The 23739-nt window shown below is 56.2% G+C and overlaps 1 protein-coding gene across 1 annotated transcript in view; it reads right to left on the bottom strand.

Annotated features, from left to right (window-relative positions):
* frem1b (Fras1 related extracellular matrix 1b) overlaps window positions 1-22112 on the bottom strand; it is a gene marked incomplete at both ends in the record, with an annotated part of 29641 nt that extends 7529 nt beyond the window's left edge. The window contains 24 exon segments of the mRNA XM_079739270.1: window positions 956-1178; window positions 2043-2172; window positions 3743-3887; window positions 4485-4707; window positions 5720-5916; window positions 6001-6189; window positions 6839-7027; window positions 7772-8024; window positions 9702-9795; window positions 10675-10883; window positions 11409-11636; window positions 11640-11748; window positions 12244-12440; window positions 12569-12711; window positions 13358-13702; window positions 14775-14906; window positions 15455-15563; window positions 16285-16608; window positions 17634-17839; window positions 18076-18389; window positions 19155-19249; window positions 19888-20107; window positions 20403-20551; window positions 22092-22112. Of these exon segments, the coding sequence (XP_079595396.1) occupies window positions 956-1178; window positions 2043-2172; window positions 3743-3887; window positions 4485-4707; window positions 5720-5916; window positions 6001-6189; window positions 6839-7027; window positions 7772-8024; window positions 9702-9795; window positions 10675-10883; window positions 11409-11636; window positions 11640-11748; window positions 12244-12440; window positions 12569-12711; window positions 13358-13702; window positions 14775-14906; window positions 15455-15563; window positions 16285-16608; window positions 17634-17839; window positions 18076-18389; window positions 19155-19249; window positions 19888-20107; window positions 20403-20551; window positions 22092-22112 (4444 nt within the window).
* Between the last annotated feature and the right edge of the window lie 1627 nt (window positions 22113-23739).

The following is a 23739-nucleotide window of genomic DNA, read 5'->3' as shown; positions in this document are numbered from 1 at the left end:
AATTTTATTGTTTCTATTTTAATTATTAAAGAAACAGTTACTATGTTTCAATATCAATTAAGTGCTTAGAAGTAAATATGTTATGTTTTCATTTTAAACCAAAATGTAAATATATTTGTTTCAATAAGAAACCAAATATTGACTTATTATTTTATTCTAAACTTAAAAGTCAATCTGCTTCTATTTGAATCAGCAACCAAACGTAAATCAGTTTCTGTTGAACAGAAGAAAGAGAGAGAGAGAGATAGCGAGAGAGAGAGAGAGAGAGAGAGAGAGGGAGAGAGAGAGGGAGAGAGAGAGGGAGAGTGAGAGAGAGAGAGAGCGAGAGAGAGAGAGAGAGAGAGAGAGAGGGAGAGAGGGAGAGAGAGAGAGAGAGCGAGAGAGAGAGAGAGAGTGAGAGAGGGAGAGAGAGAGGGAGAGGGAGAGAGAGAGGGAGAGAGAGAGAGAGAGTCTAAACTGTGTTTCTCAACAGCTGGTCTCTCCCCCAGCCCGTTAATAATGCACCTCCTGAGGAGGCCCCAGTCGGGTCCTCACCTCCTCCCTGCAGGAGGAGCGGGCCTGTTGCCAGCTGCACCTCCTCCTCCTGTTCACGCGCTGCTCAATAATGTAGCGGCTAGGAGGCTAGCGCCGCGCCGGGACGCTAGCGTGGCGCGCGGAGGCTAGCGCCGCTGCGTGCCACGAGCCGTCGGCGAGGAGGTATTAATATTTCAGGGTTCCAGAGTTCAGGCTAGCCCGAGCTAGGTAGCCTCCTCCCGACCAGAGTCACTGTGACCCCAGCTTCACGCTAGCCAGTGTGGCTGAGCAGAGAACGGCTAGCTAGTTTCATGTAGCAGGTTAATGCTAGCTAGTGTGGTTTGGCAGGTTAATGCTAATGCTTTGCTAGTATAACGGCAGCCTGTGGAGCTAGCGTAGCAGTAGCCTTTGGAGCTAGCGTAGCGTAGCCCGCGGTGCTAACCTGGCGCGGCACTGGGCAGTGAGATGCTGAAGCTCTGGGATGGAGAGTCGTTCTGCCCGTCGCTGAGGTGGAAGCTGAAGCTGTCGTGTCCCCTGACCCCAGGGGCGGGGTCGTGACCCTTGACCCCGAGGGGGGTGGGGGGGGCGTAGGCCAGGCGGTTAAGGTCCACGTCCTCCTGGGTGAAGTTCTGACCGGCGGAGAGAACCGACCAATCAGGGCCGCTCTGAGGAATACAGCAGGGGTCAAGAATACACAACACCTCACTGCACAACACCACTACACAACAGCACAATGCACAACACCACTACACAACACACAGAAAACACCACAACACAACAGCACACACAACATCACACTGAACAACACCACAACACAACAGCACACTGCACAACACTACTACACAACAGCACACTGCACAACATCACTACACAACAGCACAATGCACAACACCACTACACAACACACAGAAAACACCACAACACAACTGCACACACAACATCACAGCACAACAGGACAACACAACAGCACACTGCACAACACCACTACACAACAGCACACTGCGCAACATCACTACACAACAGCACACTGCAAAACATCACTACACAACAGCACACTGCAAAACATCACTACACAACAGCACACTGCAAAACATCACTACATAACAGCACACTGCAAAACACCACTACACAACACACAGAAAACACCACAACACAACAGCACACTGCACAACATTACTACACAATACACAGAAAGCACCGCTACACAACACACAGAAAACACCACGACCCAACAGCACACACAACAGCACACACAACAACACAACACAACAGCACAACACACAGACAACACCACAACACAACACAACTGCACAACAGCAACGCGCAACAGCACACACAACAGCACACACATCACAAAACCACAACACAACCTCACAACACACAGAAAACACCACAACACCACAACACCACTACACAACAGCAACGCGCAACAGCACACACAACATCACAAAACCACAACACCACAACACAACAACACAACAACACAACACCACACACTGCCCCCCCCCCCCCCATGGAGTTGGTCTCACCCTGAGGTGCAGCGAGCCGTGCCGTGGCCCCGCCTCCAGGACATAGAGCAGCTGGTCTGGGGGCGTGTCCAGGTCCTCCGCCTTCAGGACCTCACTGCGGATCAGCCTCCACCCGGAGCCCGCCTGGAGCCTGGAGCCCGCCTGGAGCCTGGAGCCCGCCTGGAGCCTGGAGCCCGCCTGGAGCCTGGGGCCTGCCTGGAGCCTGGAGCCCGCCTGGAGCCTGGGGCCTGCTTGGAGACCGCCGTTCCTGACAACAGAGCACCATGAGAACCAGGGGGCCAGTCTCTCTACCTGTCTCTACCTCTCCCTGTCTCTCTCTCTACCGGACTCTACCTCTAAATGTCTCTACCTCTACCGGTCTCTCCCTTTACCTGTCTCTCCCTTTACCTGTCTCTCTACCTCTCCCTGTCTCCCTCTCTACCTGTCTCTCTACCTGTCACTCCCTCTACCTGTCTCTCCCTCTACCAGTCTCTCTACCGGTCTCTCTACCTGTCTCTCTTCCTATACCGGTCTTCCTACCTGTCTCTCTCTCTACCTGTCTCTACCTCTACCTGTCTCTCTATCTGTCTCTCTCTCTCTACCTGTCTCACTACCGGTCTCTCTACCTGTGTCTTTACTGGTCTCTACCTCTACCGGTCTCTACTTCTACCAGTCTCTCTACCTGTCTCTCTACCTGTCTGTCCCTGTCTCTCTCTCTCTACCTGTCTCACTACCGGTCTCTCTACCTGTCTCTCTACTGGTCTCTACCTCTACCGGTCTCTACCTCTACCAGTCTCTCTACCTGTCTCTACCTGTCTCTCTAACTGTCTCTACCTCTACCAGTCTCTCTACCAGTCTCCCTCTCTGCCTTCCTCTCTACCTGTCTCTCCACCTGTCTCTCTACCTTTCTCTCTACCTGTCTCTCTACCGGTCTCTCCCTCGACCTGTTTCTACCTCTACCCGTCTCTACCCGTCTCTCTCTCTACCTGTCTCCCCCTACCTGTCTGTCTGTACAGAGAACAGACAGACTTAGTGTCTCTGTTGAAGTCTGTAATGTTGTTCTGCTTTGGGCTGAAATAACTCTGTGTTCTCCAGACGATGTGTTGACATGAACGGGTCCGCTGGGGGGTCGTGGGGGGGGCGTCTTGGAGCGCCTGGCGAGCGGCGCTCAGACGGAACGAGGCTGGCGGCAAGCAGACGACAGGGACGGGACATCTGCCAGGAGCTGCTGTACCACCACCACAACACCCCCTCAGACCCCCCCGTCAGACACACACACACACACACAAACACACAGCCAAATAAACACACACACACACACACACACACAAACACACACACACACACACACACGGCGTCCCACACACACACACACACACACACACACACACACACACATACCCACACACACATACCGCTGTCTCACACACAAACACAGACACACACACATACACCCCAGCAGTGACATATGTGTGTTCTCTGTGTGTGTGTTGGGTCGGGGGGGCGGCAGAAACAGACGTATTCAAGGATGCAAAAGCAAATTGCAGGTCAGTCACTCAAAAGAACATTGTGTGTGTGTGTGTGTGTGTGTCACAGCGCCATGTATGTGTGTCACAGCGGTGTGTGTGTGTGTGTGTGTGTGACCCGCCACATGTCTGTGTACAGGTTGAATCCCTCTGGGCTGGTGTCGGGGTCCCAGCACAGGGAGGGAGGGGGCTTACGTGCGGAGGCGGGGGGCCTGGTCGTTGACGGGCAGCACCCTGATGGCGGCGGACCCCCGGACGCGGCGCCGCCCGTCGCTCAGCTGCAACTCCAGACGGTCGTCCGCGCCCTCCGAGTCGTCGTGGAGATACAGCAGGGCGGGGCCTGGGGGGGGAGGGGTCAGAGCACCGCAGCAAGGTCCCGCCTCCTCAGCCTGACTACCACACTCACTTCCTGTCTGATGTTTCATTTCTTGTCTTAGTTTCCTGTTGGTTCTGGACACGACGCATCCACTGATAGCATGTAGCATGTAGCATGTAGTTAAACCTAACATGACAGATGTCTCCCCACCCAGTCTCCTGACCCCTGACTCCGCCCCCACCCAGTCTCCTGACCCCTGACCCCGCCTCCACCCAGTCTCCTGACCCCTGACTCCGCCCCCACCCAGTCTCCTGACCCCTGACCCCGCCCCCACCCAGTCTCCTGACCCCTGACCCCGCCCCCACCCAGTTTCCTGACTCCTGACTCCGCCTCCACCCCACCTGACCCCGCCCCCACCCAGTCTCCTGACCCCTGACCCCGCCCCCACCCAGTCTCCTGACCCCTGACCCCGCCCCCACCCAGTCTCCTGACCGCTGACTCCGCCTCCACCGCACCTGACCCCGCCCCCATCCAGTCTCCTGACCCCTGACTCCGCCCCCACCCAGTCTCCTGACCCCTGACTCCGCCCCCACCCAGACTCCGCCCTCTGACTCCGCCCACCTTGGTGCAGCTGGCTGAGGGTGAAGGAGGTGACGGAGAGGGCCAGCAGGAGGTGGGGAGCCAGGGCCCGGTAGTGGGCGGGGTCACGGCCGTGGCCCCCCCTCAGTAGAAGGCCATGCAGCGGGGGGGTCAGCAGGGTGAAGGTCAGTACCCCCGGGGGGGCGTCCAGGTCCCGGCCGTCCAGGATGGAGCGCCCCAGCTCCACCAGACCCCCCTCCCCCACCTGAGGAGGAGACACACACGGTGGGGGGGCGTGTGTGTGTGTGTGTGTGTGCGTGTGTGTGTGTGTGTGTGTGTGTGTGGGCCTAAGGACTCAGGACTCACAGACTTGATCTCAGGTACTAAGTGAGCGAGTGTGTGATCAGATAGGTATATATGGGATCGGCTACAGCAATTTATTGATATTAGAAAATATAATTTTTACTTTTGAATAATTCAGTATAAAGGATGTATTGAATTAGGTGATTATTGGCCTACACATACTAATCATAAGTAACAGAACGGGCTACATTTGGCTGAAATATAAAAGGTATAGTTAGTAATATGAAGAGCCGTTTGGGAGCCAAACGAGCCGGCTCTTGTTGGTGAGCTGATCCAAATGATCAATTTGAATGAATGATAATTTCCGGATCTCCCTATGGTCTCCGCGGTAAACGTCACAACGCTTTGAACTGTGGGTAATTCCCTAAGGTGAAGTCTGCACTGATGCGACTCCTGAAAGGGCTGGGTAAGTGTGGACTCAAACCCTCACCCCTTTGGAGTTGGGCATTGGGACAGCCCTAAAGCCAGGGGCGATTCTAGGGTCAGAGCTTTAGAGGTGCTGAGCACTCAATGAGCCCCACTGCCACACCACCCACCCTTTTTTCACACAAAAACAAAAAATATTTCTATTGAAAAATAACTTCATAATTTTAACATTGGTTCAACTAACTCAAAAGATTTTATGTTTTGGACATTATTTAACAATTTCAAAGACGAACAAATATAATTTTTAGAATAACATTTCTTACTCCCAAGTTTTAGGGGTGCTGAGCCCCTTTTTAGGGGTGCTTCAGCACCCCTAAAAATGGGCTAGCCTCGCCCCTGCCTAAAGCCTTAATCATTTTGCGAGAACGTGCAGCAAAGTCTGTGAGTCCGGACATTGGGATTGGGCCTGTGCGTGTCGTGTGCGTCTGTGTGAGCGTGTGCGTGTGCGTGTGTGTGTGTGTGTGTGTGTGTGTGCGTGTTGGGCTTACAGTGAAGTTGGTGAGGAGGAGAGTCGGAGCCTCGTCATTGGTCGGGCTGATGGTGATGAGGAGAGTCGAGGGGGAGGAGCGATGGAGCCCGTCACTCACGCTGACTGACAGCTGGTCCGCAGTAGGCTCCACCCCCTTGTGCTCTGATTGGACGTAGTTGATGTAGCCCAGGGTGAGGTGGGCGAGGCTGAAGGAGTCTGGGGAGGAGAGGCTAGGGTCAGGGGTCGTTAGGGTCAGAGGTCGTTAGGGTCAGAGGTCACCAGGGGTCGCTCTGTACTGACCGATGCTGAGCCCTGCGTTGCTCCTCTGGTGTCCGGGCGTGGGCAGGGTGTTCTCCAAGAAGCCGTGGAGTGGGGGGTTCTCCAGGTGAAAGGTCAGCAGGTCGGGGGGGCTGTCTGCGTCCAGCGCCCCCAGAGCCCCCCCACAGAGACAGGCCCACGACCCCTCCTCCACCACCAGCATGAAGCCGCCTGGGGAGGGGGGCAGCTCAGTCACAACACCGCCCTGTGTGTGTGTGTGTGTGTCTGTGGGTGTGTGTGTGGGTGTGTGTGTGTGTGGGTGTATGTGTGTGGGTGTGTGTGTGTGTCTGTGTGTGTGTGTGTGTGTGTGTCTGTGTGTGTCTGTGTGTGTGTGTGTGTGTGTCTGTGTGTGTCTGTGTGTGTGTGGGTGTGTGTGTCTGTGTGTGTGTGTGTCTGTGTGTGTGTGTGTGTGTGTGTGTCTGTGTGTGTGTGGGTGTGTGTGTGTGTCTGTGTGTGTGTGTGTGTGTGTCTGTGTGTGTCTGTGTGTGTGTGTGTGTGTGTCTGTGTGTGTCTGTGTGTGTGTGGGTGTGTGTGTCTGTGTGTGTGTGGGTGTGTCTGTGTGTGTGTGTGTGTCTGTGTGTGTCTGTGTGTGTGTGTGTGTGTGTGTGTGTGTGTGTGGGTGTGTGTTTGTGTGTGTGTGGGTGTGTGTTTGTGTCTGTGTGTGTGTGGGTGTGTCTGTGTGCGTGTGGGTGTGTGTGGGTGTGTGTCTCGTAGTGCAGACATCGTAGTGATGTCGTCACTATGATGTCATCGTAGTGATGACATCATAGTGACGTCATCATGGTGATGACATCCTGGCAACAGTGAGGAGGCGGCGTACCCATGGTTACGGCGGGGACCTGGTTGTTGACAGGAAGCACGGTGACGTTGAGGTCGTACACAGGAAGTGACCCGTGGAGGGGGGCGGGAGGCGGGGGGGCGTCTCCGTGACAACAGCCACCCCCCGCCTCCCCATCCGACACGATGAGGGTGATGGTGTCGGATACGGGGTCCGCCCCCACCTCTCCGCCTGGTCAACCAATCAGAAGGCAGCTGCATGTTAAGACCGGTCCACGTCCAGAGGTGGGGCTAGACCGGACCGGTCCACTACAGAGGGGGTCTAGACCGGACCGGTCCACAACAGAGGGGTCTAGACCGGACCGGTCCACTACAGAAGGGTCTAGACCGGACCGGTCCACTACAGAGGGGTCTAGACCGGACCGGTCCACTACAGAGGGGGTCTAGACCGGACCGGTCCACTACAGAGGGGTCTAGACCGGACCGGTCCACTACAGAGGGTGTCTAGACCGGACCGGTCCACTACAGAGGGGTCTAGACCGGACCGGTCCACTACAGAGGGGGTCTAGACTGGACCACAGTCTTTATGTTAAGAATGGGGTGCAGACCAGACAGCTGCCTGTGGTCTGGCCCCAGGTGGGGGTCTAGGGGTCCCACTTGGGGGGTCTAGGGGTCCTCAACGGTGGGGGTCTAGAGGACCCCCCGGTGGGGGTCTAGGGGTCCCTCTGGTGGGAGTCTAGGGGTCCCCCGGTGGGGGTCTAGGGGTCCCCCGGGTGGGGATATAGGGGTCCCCCTGGGGGGGTCTAGGGGTCCTCACCGGTGGGGGTCTAGAGGACCCCCCGGTGGGGGTCTAGGGGTCCCCCTGGGGGGGTCTAGGGGTCCCCCGGTTGGGGTCTAGGGGTCCTCACCGGTGGGGATATAGGGTTCCCCCCGGTGGGGATATAGGGGTCCCCCTGGGGGGTCTTGGGGTCCTCACCGGTGTGGACGTAGTAGATGTGTCCCAGCAGCAGGTCCAGCTGGGTGAAGCGCTCCACCTCCAGGCCCTGGTTCTGCAGCTGTCCGCGCGCCGGGCGGCGGGTCAGCATGTAGCCCAGCCTGGAGTCCTCGCTGTCCGGGTCCGTGGCCCTCAGGTAGTCCAGGCTCACCTGGACCCGCCCCCTCTCCTGGCACTGCAGCTCCCCCCGTAGTCCCGGGCTCAGCTGGGGGGGCTCGTCGTTCACCGGGACCACCTGGAACACAGCCAGGGAATCATTCACCTGGAACACCTGGAACATAGTCCTGGAACACCTGGAACACACCCAGGGAAACATTCACATGGAACGTCGTAACTTTCACCTGGAACACCTGGGAAACATTCACCTGAAACACCTGGGAAACATTGACCTGGAACGTCAGGAACATTCACCTGGAACACCTGGGAAACATTCACCTGGATCGTCGGGAACATTCACCTGGAACACTTGGGAAACATTCACCTGAAACACCTGGGAAACATTGACCTGGAACGCCTGGAATATTCATCATTCACCTGGAACGTCCGGAACATTCACCTGGAACACCAGGGAAACATTAGTCGGGTTTAAAGGTTCTTCTCTGATCGTAATAGAATTTCAGTTGGGTTAGAAGAGGTGGTGTATTCCGCTACAATCGACATGTATACTCATTCTGATTGGTTTGGATACTACTAGCTACTTTGTTACATAGAGAGACTTCGATGCACCCCGATCTGATTCGTGATAATTCTATATTCGGCTCTGCTGCCCATCTTGTACAGCACCATGGCAACTCTCATCGCCAATGGAATTGGCTTTCGTACAGTAAACTCCTCTGGCAATATATTTTTCATGAGCTCGCATAATTTAACGAACGACTGCCGACTTATCCTGAAATGTTCCCGCCATTCCTGGTGACTAAATTCATGTAACACCACTCTCTCCCTCCCGTCTTGGCCGCCCACACTCCTCCAAATAGGTCTTGTTTGCGGCGGAGGATCGCGGGGTAGATGTTAGGACTGGACGAGATTCTGACGTCACTGTGCTGTCCTCCTTCTTTTTAATTGAAGGAGCAGGCAGAGAAAAGCGTTCTCCTGCTGGGCTTACATTAATAGCAAAAACATAAAAATGACAAATAGCCTACTGATAAGACGTCCATTATATCCCTGCCAGTCCAGATGTGTCAAATCCAGTTGTGTGCGCAAGAGACGAACGTATCGCTTACCACTTTTGTAACAGATAGGAATAGATCTATTCCGATTAGAAATATAATCTGATCAGAAATGTTCATGTAAACGTTGCTATTGACCTGGAATGTCCAAAACATTCACCTGGAACGCCTGGAACCTCCAGGGAAACATTCACCTGGAACACCAGGGAAACACTCAAGATGAATGTTCCAGGTTAATGATCCCCTTTCACCTGAGCACCGGCCAGCAGCAGGTGGGATGCAAGATGCCAGGGGAGCCCTGCTCCACGGTGTGCATCTAGAGGGTGAGGGTGAGGGTGAGGGTGAGGGCAGCCCTGCTCCACGGTGTGCATCTAGAGGGTGAGGGTGAGGGTGAGGGTGAGGGTTAGGGTGAGGGTTAGGGTTAGGGTTAGGGTTAGGGTGAGGGTGAGGGCAGCCCTGCTCCACGGTGTGCATCTAGAGGGTGAGGGTGAGGGTGAGGGTGAGGGTTAGGGTGAGGGTGAGGGTGAGGGTGAGGGTGAGGGTTAGGGTGAGGGTTAGGGTTAGGGTTAGGGTGAGGGTGAGGGTGAGGGTTAGGGTGAGGGTGAGGGCAGCCCTGCTCCACGGTGTGCATCTAGAGGGTGAGGGTGAGGGTGAGGGTTAGGGTGAGGGTGAGGGTGAGGGTGAGGGTGAGGGTTAGGGTGAGGGTTAGGGTTAGGGTTAGGGTGAGGGCACTGGGGGATCACCTGGATGGACAGACGGACGCTGGCGTTGTTGTGTCCGTCCGTCACCCTCAGCACCGTGGAGTCCTCGCTGGTCTCGGAGTCGTCATGGACGTACCTGGAACAGAGGAACACACAAGGAAGGACCGCTCCTCTTACTCCAGGCTCCCACTGCCCCCACTGCCCCCACTGCCCCTACTGCCCCCACTGCCCCTACTGCCCCCACTGCCCCTACTGCCCCTACTGCCCCTACTGCCCCCACTGCCCCTACTGCCCCTACTGCCCCTACTGCCCCCACTGCCCCTACTGCCCCCACTGCCCCTACTGCCCCCACTGCCCCTACTGCCCCCACTGCCCCTACTGCCCCCACTGCCCCTACTGCCCCTACTGCCCCTACTGCCCCCACTGCCCCTACTCCTCCTCCTCCCCCTGCTCCTCCTCCTCCCCCTCCTCCCCCTGCTCCCCCTGCTCCCCCTCCTCCTCCTGCTCCTCCCCCTCCCCCTCCTCCCCCTGCTCCCCCTCCTCCCTCTGCTCCTCCCCCTCCTCCTCCTCCCTCTGCTCCTCCCCCTCCTCCTCCTCCCCCTCCTCCCCCTGCTCCTCCTCCCCATCCTCCCCCTGCTCCCTCTGCTCCTCCCCCTCCTCCCCCTGCTCCTCCTCCTCCCCCTCCTCCCCCTGCTCCCCTTCTCCCCCTGCTCCTCCTCCCCCTCCTCCCCCTGCTCCCCCTCCCCCTCCCCCTCCTCCTCCTCCCCCTCTCCCTCCTCCCCCTGCTCCCCCTGCTCCTCCCCCTGCTCCCTTTCTCCCCCTGCTCCCCCTCCCCCTGCTCCCCCTCCCCCTCCCCTCCTCCCCCTCCCCTCCTCCCCCTCCTCCCCCTCCCCCTCCCCTCCTCCCCCTCCTCCCCCTGCTCCCCCTCCTCCCCCTACTCCCCCTGCTCCCCCTCCCCTTCCCCCTGCTCCTCCTCCCCCTCCCCTCCTCCCCCTCCTCCTGGTGCTCCTCCTACCGTAGCCTCAGGCCCCTGAGGTCCTCCAGGGTGAAGCTCTGGTCCTGCGGCAGCACTCGGCCCTGGAGCTCCAGCCGGCCGTGGAGGGGCTCCTCCTCCACCTCCACCCGCAGCTCCTCCTCCCGGCTGTCCACGTCACGCAGCCGGAGGTGCTCCTCCGTCACAAACACCCCCCCGCCCTCCTCCACCTGCAGCAGGTTGGTGTACACCTGCAGAGGAACGGCTGAACTGGTACCTGGTATCACCTGACCGGACCAGGTGAGGTCACCTGGGCAGGTGAGGTCCCCTGGTCACCTGACCCGACCAGTTGAGGTCACCTGGTCAGGTGAGGTCACCTGGTCACCTGACCCGACCAGTTGAGGTCACCTGGTCAGGTGAGGTCACCTGGTCACCTGACCCGACCAGTTGAGGTTACCTGGTCAACTGACCGGACCAGGTGAGGTCACCTGACCGGACCAGTTGAGGTCACACGACCAGGTGAGGTCACCTGGTCACCTGACCCGACCAGTTGAGGTCACCTGGTCACCTGACCGGACCAGGTGAAGTCACCTGACCGGACCACTTGAGGTCACACGACCAGGTGACCTCACCTAGTCAGGTGAGGTCACCTCGTCACCTGACCCGACCAGTTGAGGTCACCTAGTCTGGTGAGGTCAGGTGACCTCACCTGGTCCGGTCAGGTGACCAGGTGAGGTCGCCGGACCAGGGGAGGGGCTGCAGACAGGGCCTCTGACCTCGGGGGGCCGGTCGTCCACCGGGAGGACGGTGATGTTGAAGCTGAGGCCGCTGACGGAGCCGCCCTGGAGGTCGGTGACGGAGAAGGTGAAGGTGACCAGCAGGGGGTCCGGGCCGATGTCCTCCACAGGGGGCATGAAGCCCACCTTCAGGTGGTCCACAGCATGCTGGGGGGCAGATGTCCTGAAGCTCAGAGCGCGGCTATGTATGGGGGCCGGGGGGGACTGTCAGGTGCGCTGGGGGGGTACCTGGGTGAAGGCCTTCAGCGCTGGCACCATGGGGTCCTTCTTCATGGAGCTGTTGCTGTCCGTCAAGAAGAGACGACCGGCGTCCATCAGCCTGCAACACACCTGGGTTACCTGTCTGTCTGCAACACACCTGGGTTACCTGTCTGTCTGCAACACACCTGGGTTACCTGTCTGTCTGCAACACACCTGGGTTACCTGTCTGTCTGCAACACCTGGGTTACCTGTCTCTGTGTCCCCTGTCCCCCCCCGTCCCCCCCCTGTCCCCCCTGTGTCCCCTGTCCCCCGCCCCTCTGTCCCCCCCGTCCCCCCTGTCCACCCCGTCCCCCTCTGTCCCCCCCGTCCCCCCTGTCCCTCCCCTGTCCCCCTGTGTCCCCGTCCCCCTCTGTCCCACCCGTCCCCCCTGTGTCCCCCTCTGTCCCCCCCGTCCCCCCTGTGTCCCCCCTGTCCCCCTGTGTCCCCGTCCCCCTCTGTCCCCCCCGTCCCCCCTGTGTCCCCCTCTGTCCCCCCCGTCCCCCTCTGTCCCCCCCGTCCCCCCTGTGTCCCCCCCGTCCCCCCTGTGTCCCCCTCTGTCCCCCCGTCCCCCTACCCGGGCCGGGCCGGGCTGCTGGGGCCCTCTCTGAGGCGGTAGCTGAGGTCTGCGTGGGGCCGCTCCGGGTCCCTGAAGCTGAGCTGGGCGCGGGTCAGGAGGACCACCTCCGTCTCCCGGACCCTCAGGGCCCGCACCGCGCCGGCCCCCTCCTCCGGGACCTGGTCCTTCACCGGGAACACCTGCACCACCACCGTCTGGGGGGCACACACGCACACACACACACGCACGCACGCACACACAGATACAGACGCACACACACAAACACACTGGATGTGTCCCTGTGCTCGCAGGTTGAAGGTCATGGTTTGGTATGGAGCCTCACCTGGGGGGGGGAGGTGTTGGGCGGGGTCTGGTAGTCCGACAGCGTGAAGGCGAAGGTGTCCTCAAAGACCTCCCCCCCCGAGTGGACGTAGTAGACCAGGCCCTGGGACAGGTCCCTCTGGAGGAACCTGTCTATCTGGACCCCTGCACAGACAGACAGCTCACTAGTGGCAGACAGACAGGGCTAGATCACTAGTGACAGACAGACAGGTCCAATATCACTAGTGACAGACAGACCTAGATCACTAGTGACAGACAGACAGGTCCCAGATCACTAGTGGCAGACAGACAGGACTAGATCACTAGTGACAGACAGGTCCCTGATCACTAGTGATAGACAGACAGGTCCCAAATCACTAGTGACAGACAGACCTAGATCACTAGTGACAGACAGACCTAGATCACTAGTGACAGACAGACAGGTCCCAGATCACTAGTGACAGACACGTGGAACAAACAGTCAAGGTGTGAATGACTGGGTGAATGGCTGGGTGAATGACTGGGTGAATGGCTGGGTGAATGGCTGGGTGAATGACTGGGTGAATGACTGGGTGAATGGCTGGGTGAATGACTGGGTGAATGACTGGGTGAATGGCTGGGTGAATGGCTGGGTGAATGGCTGGGTGAATGACTGGGTGAATGGCTGGGTGAATGGCTGGGTGAATGGTTGGGTGAATGACTGGGTGAATGGCTGGGTGAATGGCTTGGTGAATGGCTGGGTGAATGACTGGGTGAATGACTGGGTGAATGGCTGGGTGAATGACTGGTAGGAGAGGCGCTCCTGGCCTACCTGGACCAGGGGCGGAGCCCCGCCTCTCCAGCCGGCCTGCCCGGGGGGCGGAGACTATCCGGAACAGGATGTGGTCATCGCTGGAGTCCAGGTCGGCAGCCAATAGCATGTAGTCCTCCAGGCGAACGGCCCCGCCCTCCCTCGTCTCCACGGCGACGTTGTTGACAAGGAAGGGGGGGGCGTCGTCCTTGGGCAGGATGTGGACGGGGAAGCGGTGGCGGAGGCTGTGGTTGCCGTCGGTGATGCGGAACACAATGTGGTCGCGGGTGGAGTCGCTGTCGGAGTGGTGGTACACCACCAGACCGGCCCGCAGGTCAGACACCGAGAACCACAGCGCCCGCACACCTGAGACAGACAGGCAGGCAGACAGACAGGCAGGCAGACAGACAGACAGACAGACAGGCAGCCAGACACAAACAGACACACAGTAACACGGACACAAAGACAGAAACAGACAGACAGACACGCACACATGCACATACACATACACGTACACATACACATAGACACACACCACCCATGCACACACACAGACACATATGCCCACACGCACGCACACACACAAACATGTTTATTGTTGAGAGCTGTCCTGTCAGGACTGAGGACACGACACCGCTGAGTCACAGCTAGCCTGCTAGCTCGCTCGCTGTAAGCTAGAGCTAGCGGCTAGAGCTAGCGGCTTGCTCTGTCCAGTGAGAAGCTGCCACGGTGGCTAGTGCCGCTCTCATTAGCGTAGCGGCCCAGCCCCACTCAGTTCCTGGTAATTAGACTCAAAGGTGGTGTTTGGAACCCAGCCCAAAACACACGCACACACGTGTGTGTGTGTGTGTGTCACAGCGGTGTGTGTGTGTGTTTGTGTGTGTGTGTGTGTGTGTGTGTGTGTGTGTGTGTGTCTGTGGACCAGCAGAACTTCCCCTGGAGGGGGTGGGGGGGGGGGGCAATGGGACAGAACTCTCAGCTGACCCACAACAAGGCCTGCCTCGTTCTGATTGGTCCAGAGCTGAGAGGAACTTTCTTTGGGTAGAAGTTGGAACGAGAGAACCGTTAGAGTAGGATAGGCTCCTCCCCCCCCCTCTCTCTCTCTCTCTCTCTCTCTCTCTCTCTCTCTCTCTCTCTCCCCCCTCCCCCCTCTCTCTCTGTCCCCCGGTAAGATGAGGACCTGTTAGGGGACAGCAGCTGTTGTCTGTGCACTGCACCATGAATTTACGTGTGTGTGTGTGTGTGTGTGTGTGTGTGTGTGTGTGTGTGTGTGTGTGTGTGTGTGTGTGTGTGTGTGTGTGTGGCCCCTGGCCCCCAGCATGTTTCCCCCTGACTGGGAACACATGCTGGGCAGCCGACCGGCTGGCCTGGTGAAGCCCCGCCCCCCGTTGGCCCCGCCCCTCTAGGAGCCTGGTGCTCTTGGTTGTGGCCCTCTCACCTCTGAGGGTGAGCCGGCCGTGCCGCGGCCCGTCCACGGCCACCAGCCGGACCGCCTCCATGTTGTCGTTGTCCACGATCTGCAGGTCCTCCCACGTGATTGGTCGAGACTGGCCCTCCAGCAGGTCCAGACCTGGGGGGGCGGGGCTACGTCAGCGAACCTGGGCTGACCAGAGCTAACTAATGGTTGGACGACTTCAGCAGGACTAACCAGAGGTAACCAATGTTACAATGACTTCACCAGGACTAACCAGAGCTAACTAATCGTCAGATGACGTCACCAGGACTAACCAGAGATAACTAATGGTCAGATGACGTCACCAGGAGTAACCAGAGCTAACTAATGGTCAGATGACGTCAGCAGGGCAAACCAGACCTAACTAATGGTCAGATGACGTCACCAGGACTAACCAGAGCTAACTAATGGTCAGATGACGTCAGCAGGACAAACCAGACCTAACTAATGGTCAGATGACGTCACCAGGACTAACCAGAGCTAGCTAATGTTCAGATGACGTCACCAGGACTAACCAGACCTAACTAATGGTCAGATGACGTCAGCAGGACTAACCAGAGCTAACTAATGGTCAGATGAGGTCAGCAGGACTAACCAGAGCTAACTAATGGTCAGATGAGGTCAGCAGGACTAGTTAAGTGGCGCTCTGAGGGGTGTTGGCTGACCCATGTTCCAGGAGACTCGGGGGGCGGTGGTCTCGCTGGTCCTGATGGAGATGTGGAGCAGGATGGGGGGGCTGGTCGCGAACGACGAGTCCATGGCCTGGAACTCCACCTTAAAGGAAAGGATCAGTCAGTGGCCTGGAACTCCACCTTAAAGCCGAAGATCAGTCAGTGGCCTGGAACTCCACCTTAAAGGAAAGGATCAGTCAGTGGCCTGGACCTCCACCTTAAAGGAAAGGATCAGTCAGTGGCCTGGAACTCCACCTTAAAGGAAAGGATCAGTCAGTGGCCTGGAACTCCACCTTAAAGCCGAAGATCAGTCAGTGGCCTGGAACTCCACCTTAAAGGAAAGGATCAGTCAGGGGCCTGGAACTCCACCTTAAAGCAAACGATTGGTCAGTGGGTGGAAACTCCACCTAGAGCAGGGAGCACTCCAAGGTAAGGACTCCTTCAACCACCACGGTGCAGTTATAGTCTCTCCAGACAGAAGACTGGAGAGACTATTACTTACCTTATTAAGACTGGCTTACCTACACGTCTGTCCTTAAGGAGGCAACATGGTGAGGAATCAGATCCAGAAATCCAGATCTAGATCAGAGGTGTTTCGACCAATCACGACACAGTGTTCAACATGGCTGCCTGAACCATAGACAGTAACTCAACATGGCTGCCTGAAGTACAGACGGTAACTCGACGGACCGACCTCTAGCCTGTAGTATTCCAGCATCGCGCCGTTCCTCTGTTCTGACACACTATTTGGAGACTAGTATCCAAGGTTACTACAGGAGATCATCGTCATCATCGTCATCATTTGCCCATGTACGAGGCGGTACCTGGAGGTTCTGTCGACGGGCGTGGCCGCTGCTGGGCGGCTGGAAGGCGATGTTCATGTGGTGCAGGTCGTCCCAGCTGAAGGAGCTCACGGCCCGGGTTGGGTCGTCCAGGTGGGCCAGGTACCCCTGGGCAGGGGGGCCGGTCAGGTTGAAGAGCAGCCCGCTCTGGGGGCCGTCGGGGTCCACGGCGTCCAGCGCGGCCGTGGTCAGGGGGGTCAGGATGAACTGGTCCACCTCCAGGAGGAAGGAGGCCATGAAGGAGGCCTGGGGGGGCTGGTTCTGCAGAGCTCCCTGGACCAGGACCGGGACCCAGACCGCCTCCGCCTGGGGGCCACAAGACCAGACGGTAACGCACCGCGGAGAACAGACGGTAACGCACCGCGGAGAACAGACGGTAACGCACCACGGAGAACAGACGGTAACTCAGCGCGGAGAACAGACGGTAACTCAGCGCGGAGTACAGACGGTAACGCACCGTGGAGAACAGACGGTAACTCAGCGCGGAGAACAGACGGTAACTCAGCGCGGAGTACAGACGGTAACGCACCGTGGAGTACAGACGGTAACGCACCGTGGAGTACAGACGGTAACTCAGCGCGGAGTACAGACGGTAACGCACCGTGGAGAACAGACGGTAACTCAGCGCGGAGAACAGACGGTAACTCAGCGCGGAGTACAGACGGTAACGCACCGTGGAGTACAGACGGTAACGCACCGTGGAGTACAGACGGTAACTCAGCGCGGAGTACAGACGGTAACGCACCGTGGAGAACAGACGGTAACTCAGCGCGGAGAACAGACGGTAACTCAGCGCGGAGTACAGACGGTAACGCACCGTGGAGTACAGACGGTAACGCACCGTGGAGTACAGACGGTAACGCACCGTGGAGTACAGACGATAACTCAGCGCGGAGTACAGACGGTAACGCACCGTGGAGTACAGACGGTAACGCACCGTGGAGTACAGACGGTAACTCAGCGCGGAGTACAGACGGTAACGCACCCTGGAGTACAGACGGTAACTCAGCGCGGAGTACAGACGGTAACGCACCGTGGAGTACAGACGGTAACGCACCGTGGAGTACAGACGGTAACTCAGCGCGGAGTACAGACGGTAACGCACCGTGGAGTACAGACGGTAACTCAGCGCGGAGAACAGACGGTAACTCAGCGCGGAGAACAGACGGTAACGCACCGTGGAGTACAGACGGTAACTCAGCGCGGAGAACAGACGGTAACTCAGCGCGGAGTACAGACGGTAACTCAGCGCGGAGAACAGACGGTAACTCAGCGCGGAGTACAGACGGTAACTCAGCGCGTGTGTGTGTTGGTGCAGCGGGATGTGTTACCTCCATCAGGGTCCTGGAGGCGTGGTCCCGGAGCTCCACCCTCAGGGGAAGGTAGTCGATCTGGGGGGAGGGGGGGCGGAGGTGCTGGTACCGGAGCCCCGCCCCCAGGAACTCCAGGCAGCCCATCTTCAGGGCCCGGGGCCCGGGGGGGGGGTGGAGGCAGGGCCTGTTCCCCGGGCACTCGGACCCCTCCCGGCCTGGGGGTCCTAGGGGTCAGGGGGTCAGGGGGGTCATAAGACCATTAATATACTACAGGTATGAACTATATGATATAGGAGGAGGATATAGTACGTATTATAACTATATGATATAGTGGGAGGATATAGTACTTATTATAACTATATGATATAGGGGGAGGATATAGTACTTATTATAACTATATGATATAGAGGGAGGATATAGTACTTATTATAACTATATCATATAGGAGAACATTGGTCACCCTTCTCCTGCCAGGACTCCTCCCCCTTCCAGGACTCCTCCCCCTTCCAGGACTCCTCCCCTTTCCAGGACTCCTCCCCCAGGACCAGCCGGCCCGCGGAAGGCAGCTCGCTCTGTGATGTCATCAGGCGCACTGAGCAGGCCACGCCCCCGGGGGGGGTGATGGACAGGACGGAGCTGTTGATTGGCTCAGACCATCCGTAGAACCCCAGGACCACCAGGGGGGCGGAGCCTAGCTGGACCAGACCGGACCCCCCCTCCAGGACCCTGACCGTCAGAACCAGGGTCCGCAGCACCGTGGACGAGGCCGAGAACCTGAGGAGAACCTCACTCAGTCACCACTCACCCATTCACCATGAGCCTTACTGCTGGTACAGTAACCTCACTCAGTCACCACTCACCCATTCACCACGAGCCTTACTGCTGGTACAGTAACCTCACTCAGTCACCACTCACCCATTCACCATGAGCCTTACTGCTGGTACAGTAACCTCACTCAGTCACCACTCACCCATTCACCACGAGCCTTACTGCTGGTACAGTAACCTCACTCAGTCACCACTCACCCATTCACTACAAGCCTTACTGCTGGTACAATATGCTCACTAGAACCTCACTTATTATTATTAGCAGTAGAAGAAACAATATTCATATTAGTTATTATACTACCAGTATTTATATTGTTCGTATCTGTGGATACCTCATGTGTTTCTTCCGGATATAATTATTATTTTTAAGCCAAACCGTCATAGCTCAGCACCTGAGTTCAAAACATTTTAACATTCAGACATGTTTCTGGACCGAGTAACTGGTCTCCTAAAAGTTTGGTGCAGAAATTTTGCGACATAGCTTCATGTCTCAGTAAGACTCTCATGGCCGCCCTGACTGACACACTGACTTTGTGTGTGTGTGTGTGTGTGTGTGCGTGTGCGTGTGCGTGTGCGTGTGTGTGTGTGTGTGAGAGAGTGCGTGTGCGTGTGCGTGTGTGTGTGTGTGTGTGTGAGTGTGTGCGCGTGTGCGTGTGTGCGTGTGTGCGTGTGTGCGTGTGTGCGTGTGTGTGTGTGTGAGTGTGTGTCTCACCTGTAGACTCTGAGCTTCACAGAGTCCTGGTCTAGGAGAGGACTCCCGTTGTGGACGTACTTCACTTCCTCCTCCTGGAAGCTGCAATCAAACACCTGCAAAACCAGACCGTACCAGACCGGATCGGACCAGACCGGACCAGACCGTACCAGACCGGATCGGACAGACAGGACCAGACCGTACCAGACCAGATCGGACCAGACAGGACCAGACCGTACCAGACCGGATCGGACCAGACAGGACCAGACCGTACCAGACCGGATCGGACCAGACTGGACCAGACCGTACCAGACCGGATCGGACCAGACCGGATCGGATCAGACCGGATCGGACCAGACCGGACCGGACCAGTCCATATATTTACCTGTCCAGGTGTCATAAGGGGCGTGGTCTCTACCTGTGATATCTGTCCAGGTGTGTTAAGGGGCGTGGTCTCTACCCGTGATATCTGTCCAGGTGTGTTAAGGGGCGTGGTCTCTACCTGTGATATCTGTCCAGGTGTGTTAAGGGGCGTGGTCTCTACCCGTGATATCTGTCCAGGTATGTTAAGGGGCGTGGCCTCTACCTGTGTTATCTGTCCAAGTGTGTTAGGGGGCATGGTCTCTACCTGTGTTATTTGTCCAGGTGTGTTAAGGGGCGTGGTCTCTACCTGTGTTATCTGTCCAGGTGTGTTAAGGGGCGTGGTCTCTACCTGTGATATCTGTCCAGGTGTGTTAAGGGGCGTGGTCTCTACCTGTGGAGAGAGTCTTCCAACTCTCTGTGTTATCGGTTCGTTGGTCACCACCTCCACCTTGCAGTCCTCTGCCTCCTCCACCCTGATGTTGAGGGCTGAGGGGGAGAGGAAGGCCCAGCGGCCCCTCACCACGTCCAGGAAGCAGCCGGACCCCAGGGCGTGGTCCCCGGCCACCAGCACCAGCACCCAGCAGAACAGCGGCCCGCCCTTCATCCCAGCACTGCAGCGGGGAGGAGTGGTCGCACAGCGCCGTACGCTAGTTCAGGGTTAGCTAGGAGGGACTGACAGGAGCATGGGCTTCTACTCTAGGTTGTAACGAACCATTCCAAAGTGTTAGAACATTAGAACGGCTTAGTGCTACGGCTACTGCCCTAGAGCCCTTCATATTGTGTGTGTGTGTGTGTGTGTGTGTGTGTGCGTGCACGTGTGCGTGCGTCTGTTTGAGTGGAGGAGGGGTGTGCGTGTTTGTGTGTGTGTGCATGTGCGTGTGTGAGTGGAGGAGGGGCTTGTGTGACCAGGAGAGCCAGTGGGGGACTTCCAGGTCAGGGGTCTCTAGGGGGTCAATAAACCGCCCCACCGGCTCCGGGGCCCCCACGATGAAGACGCTGTACTTCCTGTGGAGCCCCCTGAGGCCCTCTGTGATGAGGGCCCCTTCTCCTGAGGTCTGAGATGTTGAGATGATCCCAACGGAGACCTCTGGTGACTGTGAGGAACCTGGAGAACCAGAGGGCTAGCTGCTGGCTAGCTGCTGAGCTAGCAGCGCTAACAGCTGTTCAACAGCTCAGAGCTGAAGCAGCACACCAGAGGAAACCGCTAGCCCTCATGCTACAGCGCTTAGCTAGCACCGATGCTAGCTAGTATAACACACAATAGCCTCACTGTTAGCCCGCACGGCTAGCCTCTCACGCCTGTGTGTGTGTGTGTGTGTGTATGTGTGTGTGTGTGTGTGTGTGTGTGTATGTGTGTGTGTGTGTGTGTGTGTGTGTGTGTGTGTGTGATCCTACCTTTTAAGGATGTTCTTCTAGTTGTGTCTTCACCATCAGAGCATGCTCAAAAAGAATTACACACACTGTCTAACACTGTCCCACACACCGTCTCACCAACACACACACCGTCTCCACAAACCACACAAAGTAAAACTACTTCAGCCTCTCACCTCACAGCAGAGAGAGGGGGGGGGGGGGGGGGGGGGGGGTCCGGTAGGGGGCTAGATTGAGAAAACAGCTTTTCCTCCAAAGACAGGAAGTATCTTTGGAGGTCCCCCCCCCATCGCTCTCACACACACACACACACACACACACACACACACACACACACACACACACACACACACACACACACACACTCCTCTGACCCTGTGAGGTTAAGACAGCCTCACTTAACAGGGACACAAATTACTTTAACGAGATGAATATATGTCTGTTGTGGTAGTATTATGGTATGTTGTAGTAGTATTATGGTCTGTTGTGGTGATATTATGGTCTGTTGTGGTGGTATTATGGTCTGTTGTGGTGGTATCATGGTCAGTTGTGGTAGTATTATGGTATGTTGTGTGATATTATGGTCTGTTGTGGTGGTATTATGGTCTGTTGTAGTAGTATTATGGTCTGTTGTGGTGATATTATGGTCTGTTGTGGTGGTATCATGGTCTGTTGTGGTAGTATTATGGTCTGTTGTGGGAATCCTATGGTCTTGGGGGAGGAGGTACAGGAGAAGGCTGATCCTGATTATGTAAATGAAGTATACTTATGTAAATGCGGCGTGTTTATGTAAATGAGGCGTGTTTATGTAAATGAGGCGTGTTTGAAGCAGAATGAGGTGGACTGGTCCGGCTCCTTCAGCCGTGAAAAGGCCAAGAACCCCTGGAAGATACGATGCTGCCGCTAACCAGCGCTATCTGCCTAAAATGGAGATGCTCCTCCTCCCCCCTTCACTCCTCCTCCTCCCCCCTTCACTCCTCCTCCCCTCCAACCTATAGAACTCATCCAACCTATAGGCCTCCTCCTCCTCCTTATAGACCTCCTCCTCTTCCTCCCTATAGACCTCCTCCTCTTCCTCCCTATAGACCTCCTCCTCTTCCTCCCTATATACCTCCTCCTCCTCCCTATATACTTCCTCCTCCTCCTCCCCCTCCTCCCTATATACCTCCTCCTCCTCCCTATATACCTCCTCCTCCTCCTCCCTATATACCTCCTCAAAGTTACTTCAGACTTTATCTCCAACATCGGGGTGAGCAGTCAAGAACGGCTTAAAGAACGGGTTAGGAAGGGGTTAAAGAACGGGTTAGGAAGGGGTTAAAGAACGGGTTAGGAAAGGGTTAAAGAACGGGTTAGGAAGGGTTTAAAGAAAGGGTTAAGAACGGGTTAAAGAGCCGTTCTCCGTGATGAACGGATAACCCGCATGGCTGCTTCCATCGACCACTTCGCATCATGAACTAAGTGTGTGTTTCCACGCGTGAACTTCAGCGCGTCCTCTCATCAGTGAGCCCAGAGAGTGACAGCTTGTGAGCAGCGTTCTCCCAGTCAGGTCACGTTAGAGTTACTGACGCTTCACCACGGACCCTCTGAAGGCTTTTGACAGGACCCGTGTCTCCGCGGGTCCCGGGGGTCCGGCCGCTGCGTGGGCCGCCGCAGCGTGCGGACAGGGCGGCCGGGCGGAGCGCTCCGCGGGCTACTGACAGGGCTAGGCTAAGCTAGCGTGCCGGGGCTCAGTGAAGCAGCAGCGCTAACGGTAGCTTCGCATTAGCAGCCGAGTGTGGAGGGGAGTTGGCGCGGGTCCGAGCTCCCGGGTCCTAGCTCCTGGAGTTAACTACTGGGTCCTCATGTCCTTATGTCCTGGTTCCTCATGTCCTTATATAAACGTATTATGCTCTAGATTAGATTATAATAAAGCAATTTTATCTTCCGAATATATATTCTATATATTATTATGTTAGAAAATATATATTATATTCAATAGGCTTATATATATTCTACATTATTCTATATTATAATATTATATATTATTCTATGTTATATTCTATAGTTCAATATGTATTAGATTCTATATTCTAATTCGTTCGATTCTAGAGTGTAATGTATAATATTATATTCTAGTCTAATATAGTGGATATTCTATAATATATATTCTATAGTCTACCATATATTATATCATTTATTTGATATTAGAATCTATATTATATAAAATGATACAGTCTAATATATATTCTATTCTATAGGCTAATATATTTATTATGTTATATATGAGAGATAAAGCCACCGACAGAGTGACAGAGTGAGAGGGTGACAGAGTGACAGGTCTATCGGTCTATCGATCTCCCCCATGTAGCAGGTTTGTAATCTGTGGCCAGTGGGGGGGGGGGCAACTGGTCCTGCCAAGACTCTGAGTACACACACACACAAACACACACACACACACACACATTGCACATTGGCACATGCTGCGTGTTTTGGGGGGGGGTCAGCCAGGTCTTGGCAGACCGGTCCTGGTGTTGGCTCTCCCACGGTGTGTGTGTGTGTGTGTGTGTGTGTGTGTGTGTGTGTGTGTGTGTGTGTGTGTGTGTGGTGATTATAAGGAGGTGTTAGAACACATCCACAGACAGAGTCTGGGCGTGAGAATCGACGCTATGCTACACTGCGCTAAATATTGGATGTGAGTTTCAGATGCTACGCTAGGCTACTCTACGCTAGGACACACAGGGTAGGCCAGAGCGCAGCCCTGCTTTAGGGTTAGGGACCTCTGGAACTTCCTTTAGCTTTTCTCACATTTAAATTCAAGGATTCACCGAAAACAAAATCTAAAATATGTCAGCTGTTGCCTACAGTGTAACCATGGCGATGTCCTCTACAGTGT

Source organism: Pollachius pollachius (assembly GCF_949987615.1).
Source record: "Pollachius pollachius genome assembly, chromosome: 7".
NCBI lineage: Eukaryota > Metazoa > Chordata > Actinopteri > Gadiformes > Gadidae > Pollachius > Pollachius pollachius.
The sequence above is the reverse complement of the archived record's forward strand: the minus strand, read 5'-3'. Positions and strand labels throughout refer to the sequence as shown.